This window comes from Petaurus breviceps, unplaced genomic scaffold (assembly GCF_028583685.1).
Source record: "Petaurus breviceps papuanus isolate PSGF00001 unplaced genomic scaffold, PetGlider_PUasm1.0 90397, whole genome shotgun sequence".
In the NCBI taxonomy this organism is placed as follows: domain Eukaryota; kingdom Metazoa; phylum Chordata; class Mammalia; order Diprotodontia; family Petauridae; genus Petaurus; species Petaurus breviceps.
Genome location: NW_027187239.1, coordinates 1,249,559 through 1,257,058, shown reverse-complemented (window position 1 = coordinate 1,257,058; position 7,500 = coordinate 1,249,559). Strand labels below are relative to the sequence as shown.

Here is a 7,500-nt window from a genome sequence, read left to right as displayed (position 1 = left end):
CTCTCTCTCTCTCTCTCTCTCTCTCTCTCTCTCTCTCTCTCTCTCTGACTCTGACTTTCTATTTCTATCACACAATACACTTAGAAACTTTCAGACTGCCAGGAGGGTCCTCAGAGTTGGGGGGCACCTCAAAACCTAAAATATTAGGGCTGGAAGGACCTTAGTATAGAAGCTGTCTGATCTAGGAAAACTTTAGAATACAGAAAGTCAGAACTAGGAGGGACCTTATTGGAGGTCCAAAATATTGGAGCTAGAAGGACCTTAGAACATGGACTGTCTGAGAAAGGAGGACCTTAGAACCCAGAAGAAAGGAGATAGGAAGGAGCTGTAAGGATGGCCTTCCAACTCACTTAGTATTGCTGGGCCAAAACTGAAGCCTGGGCCAAACCTGAACCAAATTGAGCTCTCAAGCAACATCCCTTCAGAGAATCCCAGACCCTCAGAGCTGGAAGGTGCCTCCAAGACTGTTCAACATAACTTATGTCTGAACAAACACCTCCCTAAACATACCCAGGGCATCTTCCATTGGCCTTAAAGCCCCCAGTGAGGTTAAGGGAAGCCTGCTGACCCCAGGCAGCTCATTTCCATTTTTGGACTGAGGAATTTCCAATGACCAAGGAATTTCCTCTTGACCTCAAGCCCAATTTCATCTCACTGAAACTTCTTCTCCTGACTCCTTATTTTGCGTTGGGGGTACAAACAGAATAAGTCCCACCCCTCTCTGTAGGCCAGCCCTCATATCTCCCCTCTGCCCTCTCTTCTAGCTAAACATCTTCATTTCTTTCACCTAACCCCCATTTGGCCTCAACCTGAGATACTTCATTGCCTTGGCTGCCCACCTCTAGACATTCTTCCACTTGGCGATTCCTCTGAAGCCCCAAGAAGATGTCACAGAGAAGAAAAATCACCTTTTTTCAGTGTGTACCATTTCTTGTTTTCCTTTGGACCCCTAAGATGCAAGTGGGTGTGGGTCTGCTACCAACTTGACCTGACTCTAATTCAGCCTTTTAACAAGCCTCTCTTGCCTCCTCCCATCCCACAGAGTGATCTAAACAACCCCAGCCCCAGAGACTTTTGATATCATTAAGACCTGGATACTGTAGCCTTGGTCTCTCTCATAGAATGGGCCAAACTCCACCCAGTGTGCCAGGCCACTGGGCTTGGGGGACCTTGGGGGCACAGGTGACTGCTGCTTTCCTTTCACACCTCTTAGAAATGTACAGTAATAGTCATGGACCAAACAGTTGTTCTCCTAATTCAGGACCCTCCCTTCCCCCAACACCCCTTCTCCCTTCACATTCTACCCACCTGGTCAGCTCCAAAAGATGTGAGGTTGGCTTTGACTGAGCTGATGCCCAGGGCCAGCAGCAGAAGCCCTCCATACATGGTTGGGGCACAGTAGGGGCTGGGAGACTCCCTTTCACAACCCTTGGCAGGGCAGGAGGGCTGGATGATGAAGGAGGGCATCTCCCCACAGAAGGACTTCCGGCCATCAGGGAAGGCAGTAATGGGCAACAGGAAGGAGGCCGCCAAATAGATAAGGAGGCTGGTGATGATGGTGGCATAGCGGCCCAGGTAGACATCTGCCAGCCAGCCCCCAATGGGGGACAGGAGGTAGGAAGCCCCCAGAAAGACCAGGGCGGCCCGAGATGCCTGTTCACCGTCCCAGTTGAAGTTGAAACTGTTGAGGTAGAGCACGAGGTTGGAGGAGATGCCGAAGAAGGCGGCTCGTTCCAGCATCTCAGCCAGGAGCACCGCAGCGCACGCCACCCGCCGGCGTCCCTGGACCACTCGGCCGTGGATCCTCTGGGTGGGGCCCAGAAGGGGCCTCTGCTCCCCGGGCACTCCACCCCCCTCCATCACTCCTACTCTTTTCTAGCCTTTCATCCTTCTGCCTCACTTTCCTGCCTTTCTCTGCCTCACGTCCAACATCCAACCAGCTTTTCTCTCTTCCCCTTCCTTTCCCCCTTCTTCCCTTCTCCTCTCTTCAACTCTTCCCTTCCCCCACCTCCCTCTTCCCTCTTCTCTCCCTCCTCTCTTCTCCCACTCTTTCTGTCCTCTTCTTCTCCAAAGCTTTCTTTCCCTCTTTGGCTCTCCCACCCAAATACTCGCCCACCCACGCAGCTCTAATCTACCTGTCCTCAGGGGCTTTCTCTCTGCTCTGGGACCAAGCGCTCCCTCCCTGTCACGTCTTCCTTCTCCCCATCCCTCTAGCCAGTCTAAATTCCCCGGGGCTCCCTCCCCGGGCTCCCTCCCCAGGCTCTCTCTTGAGCTCTGTGTCTTTATGACCCTCCGGACTCTCTATTTCTCTGTGTTCTCCTCACTTCCCCTTTCTCTCTCAGACCAATATCATCACATGATGTTCTCTTACGAGAAATGAAAGTCAGAGACCAGCAGTGCTGCGCTGTATAGCTTCCTAAATTCTTCTTCCTGCCTGCCTTTCCTCCCCCACCCATTCCCCAGCTAAAAGGGCCAGGAAGCCAAATTGTCTTCACTCACTTTCATTTCTTGGGAAAACCCTGCCCCATCCAATGTAATTGAACAGGCATCCCTGGAATCCAAGAATTCCTTCAGTCATTTGCTAGCTGCTTAACCTTAGGCATATCTCTTCCCTTCTTCCCTCAGTTTCCCTTTCTGTAAAATGTTGGGTTGGGATGGGATCATCTCTAATGTCCCTTCCAAACCCTGTGCCCTATCTGTTTAGCCTTATGCTAGGCACTATGAAGGGAAAGAGAAAATCAGGGAGCTGTGGGTTTCTGAAACTTTCTTTTTGAGGAAGAGTATGATGTAATGCCAAAATCAGAGCAAAGAGACCTAGGCTAGGGCCTTGCTGTCAAAGCTTTGTGATTTTGAGCAAATCACTTCCTGCCTCTGATTCTTCAATTTCCTCCTTTGTGAAATAAGTTGGGGGTTGGGGTGGGGGCTGTGGAGGGAGGGGGACTGCTGATGTGCCCCGCAACTCTGATAGCCAGGGCCAGGAAGATGAGTCAGAAGACCTGGACAAGAGCTCTAGCATTTATAAAAGCTGGGTGGTCCTGGGAGCCTCAGTTTCCTCACTTGTAAACACAAAGGCAAGAGGCAATTACTACTGCAGAGAACTGTGAGGACCGAATAAGGTCATGCACATAAAATGCCATGTGAGTATATGTCAGGCAGCTACTAAGAAAGAGCTGGGCTCAGTCCTCAAGCCCAAGAGTGGCAGAATCTCAGAACTGGAGGGTGGCAGAGGACCTCAGGGGCCAAGTAGCCCAACACATGCTCCTAAGGAATCACCACTATCAAGTGACTGCAAATGGTTGGCCATCCAGGCAGACTTCCAATGGACCAGGAACCCAAGCCCTATTCCAGGCAACCCATTTTGGACAGCTTTCATTGTTAGGACAGCTAGGTGTTTCTACAGAGCACAGAGCCCTGGGCCTGAAGTCTGAAAGAATCATCTTCCTGAATTCAAATCCGACCTCAGACGTTTGCTAGCTGCATGACCCTGGGCAAGTCAGTCCACCCTGTTTGCCTCAATTTCCTCATCTGTAAAATGAGCTGGAGAAGGAAATGGCAAACCATTTCAGTATCTTTGCCAAGAAAACTCCAAATGGGGTCACCAAGAGTCTGAACAACCGAAAAATGATTCAACAACAACATCGTTAGGAAGTTGTCCCTGACATTCTGCCTAAATTGGTCATCTTGTAATTTTCATCCACTACTTCTGGTTCCATCCTCTGGAACTGAGAACAGAATAAATCTGATCCCTCTCCCTTAACAGCCCTTCCAATATTTAAAGGCAGTCATCATGTTCCTCCCCTTTTCCATTCCCCCACCCCCAGGCTTTTCTTCTCCAGGTTAAACAGCCTGGTTCCTTTAACAGATCCTTCTTTGGATTCTCTCCAGTTCATAGGTGTCCTTAAACTACAGGACCTGTCCAGGGAGAGAATACTCATCGCACATGAGACAATATGATGTAGTAGGAAGTCTCTGGAAGGGTCTTGCTTCCAGTGACACATCCCCTTATGTCTGAGCTTCAGTTTCCTCCTCTGTAATGGATGATTCCTAAGGTCCCATCCAGCTCTAAAGCCTCTGATGCTATGGCAGGAAAATAATCATTTCAACAGATACTGCTGGGTGCTCTACACAGGAACCCTAGGCTCCTTACAGAAGGGGAAACAAGGTGAAGTATCCTTGTATCCCCAGAGCTCCATCATAGCACCTGCACACAAAAGCCTTCAATCAGTATTTATTGATTTGAATGAAGAAACAAGTTCAGTCCTCAAGTAGCTCTGCTGGGGAGACAAGACAAGGACATAACCAGTGGCGACTCCAGGCAATTCAACTAGCATTCATTAAACATTGCATCAATGTTCCAGGAACATACAAAAATGAAACAGTCTCTTGCCCTCAAAGAATGGAAAAGCATTTATTAAGCACTCACTGGATGCCAAGCCCTGTGCTAAGGGCTAAGGATACAGAGGATACTTCTTCTTCTTTTTTTTTTGGAAGCAATCAGGGTTAAGTAATTTGCTCAAGGTTACATGGCCAAGTGTTTCTGAGTGGGTGCTAAGTGTCTGAGCCCGGATTCGATCCCCAGGTCATCCCGACACTGGAGCCGGTGCTCTTATTCACTGTGCTACCTGGCCGCCCCCAGAGGATACTTTTAATTAAGAAAGACAACACAGAGATGAGAGAGTAGTGGCTGGAACTGGGTGTTTTGGTCTAGGAAGCCACAGGAACGGGTGGCTGGAGTTGTAGGTGAGTAGATTAATGTACCTTTTCCAAGAGCAATTATAATAGTTAGCATTTATATAGCCTATTAAAGTCTGCAAAGTGATTTACAAATATCTCATTCAATCCTCACAACAACACTGGGAGTAAGTGCTTTCATTATCCCCATTTTACAGATGAGAAAACTAAGCCTTAGAAAGCAAACAAATGGGGCGGCCAGGTGGCTCAGCGAGTAAGAGCACTGGCTCCAGTGTTGGGATGACCTGGAGATTGAATCCTGGGCTCAGACACTCAGCACCCACCCAGAAATGACTGGCTGTGTAACCTTGAGCAAGTTATTCAACCCTGATTGCTTAAAAAAAGAAAGCAAACAAGTGACTTGCCGAGAGACACACAGCTAGTAAATGTGTGTTGGGATTCTAACCCAAGTCTTCCTGACTCTAAGACCAGCATTCCTAGCATTGATCTGATCATGGTTCCAGAGCTGGAAAGGGGTAAAAAGGATGGGTATCCTGAACAAGGCAGGGAAACAGGCAAGGGTCTGTAAAAGGAGTCTGATGATCTACTTGTGGCCGGGGGGAGGGAAGCGATAGAACATGTATCTACATAAACGTGGTGGTTATGTGCATATTACATATTGAGAAAGGAGAGAATCAAGGAAGACTTCCTGAAGGAGGTGGCACCTCAGCTGAAGGAATCCAAGGATTCAGAGGGGAGGGAATCCCAGGCTGGCAAGTGCAAAGCAGTGGCAGATGGAGCATGGGGTTCTAAGGAGAATATCAGGAGACATTCTACATACTCACATAGAATATATGTATGCACTCATATCTGTTCTACATATCTATGAGAGAAGACTGGAAAGGTGGATCAGAGCCAGCCAGGGAAGAAAGGTAAATGCTAAGAGTTTGCATTTTGTCATGTGGGTAATGGAGGATCCTGAGTAAGAGAGTAACATGCCTTAGGAAGATTATTTTGGCAGGTATTCAGAGGATGGATGAGAGAAGGGAGGTGAGGAGGAAGAAGAAGCAGGCAGAGTGATAGGAGGCTGTTATAGTGTAGGTGAGAGGAGACGAGGATGGCTACGTGAGGGTAGAAAAGGGGATGACTGTGGGGGGTGGTATGGGGACAAGATGGACAAAGCCTGATGACTATTGGCTATGAAGGTGCAGGAGAAGGAAGAGACAAAGATGCTTTGGGGATTATGGATTTGGGGGCTGGGAGGTTCATGGGATCATAGTCCTCAAAGGTCATTAAGCCAAACCCCTCATTCTATGGATGAAGAAACTGAGACCCAGGGAGTGTAAGAGATTTGCCCAAAGTTAGACAGGTAGTAAGTAGCAAGGCCAGGATTTGAACCCAGGTCCTCTGACTTCAAAAACAGTTCACTATCCAGTGCACCATGGATAGGGGAGCTTTCATCAATATAGGGGAATTTGGCAGAGATTGCTATCCTGGGAGACTGGAAGTCTCTAGGGGTGCCCTGGAGATCAATGAGTTGAGTGAAATGACTTTGGTTTTGGACATGTTGAGTTTAAGGCATCTGTCTGCAGGATCTCTAGTCTGGAATGCTTAGTAGGCAGTTAGCAAGGCAGGACTAGAATTCTGAGGGAGACTAGGTCTAGGTATGCAGATCTTGGAGCCACCTGAATGAAGAACTCCCTGGGAAGGGGATGAATTCACTGAAAGAGTGTACATTGAGAGAGAAGACTGCCAAGAAGAAAGCTGTAGGATGCAGTCCACAGTTAGGAGTCTGGGCATGGATGTCAATCCAGCAAAGGAGACTGGATGGGAGTGATCAGATTGGTAGGAGAAGAGCCAAGAGAACAGTCATGAAAATTCAGAGTATCCAGAAGAAGGGAGAGGTCAATTATGTCCGATGCTGCAGTGAGTTCAAAAAGAATGAGAACTGAGAAAAGGCCACTGGATTTGGTAATGACAAGATCCTCGGGAGACAGCAATATCAGCTGAGTGCGGAGGTCCCAGGTGTGGTGGCTTGGGGAGGTCATCCACTGCATCCCAGGCTGCCTCCAGCCACCTTGACTTTTGTCTTGCCACTGGATTTTGATGCCTCTGGAAGAGCGGGGCTGACAGTATTGAACTGCTGCACCTCACTTAAATCCAACTCACACACAAGGCAAAACTTCACTTATCAATAACGTGATGTCTTGGCTTTTCTTTCAAAATGAAGGACCAGCATCAACAGAACCTGGAAAGGAGGGCCTGAGAGCTTCTCTGTGGAGTTCAGGACAGAGCAGCTCTTTCCTGAAGAGGGGCAACCAGGGAAGACTCTGGAAGGAGATGACATTGGAGTTGGCCCTGGAAAGTTGCATGTGATGTGAATGGATGAGAACTGGGAATAGTGGGGAAAGTTGGAAGGACGTGAATTTAGGCTTGATGGCAAGAAGAGATTCCTAACAATCTGAGCATCTAGAAACAGAGTGGACAGCTCTGAGAGGTGATGGACTTCCCAACACTGGAGGCCTTCAGGCAGAGGCTGGAGAATCACTGTTGAGGATGTTATAGGAATCTGTGTGTGGGGCCAGCTGGGCCCTGAGGTAATAATGACAATTAGCCAGCAAAAAGATAGAAATAGCCAGCATTTATATAGTGCTTTAAGTTTTGCAAAGTGCTTTACACATGGGCTTTCCAACAATGACATTCTGAGAAGGGAGGGAAGGGAAGGAGAGAAGGGAGGAGAAGGAAAAGGAAAGGAAAGAGAAAGGGAAAAGGAAAGGAAAGAGAAAGGAAAGGAAAGGAAAGGAAAGGAAAGGAAAGGAAAGGAAAGGA

The 7,500-nt window shown here is 48.3% G+C and overlaps 2 protein-coding genes across 2 annotated transcripts in view; both read right to left on the bottom strand.

The window, feature by feature from the left end:
- Positions 1–2,444, bottom strand: part of SLC15A3 (solute carrier family 15 member 3) — a 19,990-nt gene extending 17,546 nt beyond the window's left edge. The window contains 1 exon segment of the mRNA XM_069108554.1: positions 1,309–2,444. Within this exon segment, the coding sequence (XP_068964655.1) occupies positions 1,309–1,860 (552 nt within the window). The 5' untranslated portion in view covers positions 1,861–2,444.
- PRPF19 (pre-mRNA processing factor 19) overlaps positions 1–7,500 on the bottom strand; it is a 353,360-nt gene that overhangs the window by 58,445 nt on the left and 287,415 nt on the right. The window lies entirely within an intron of this gene.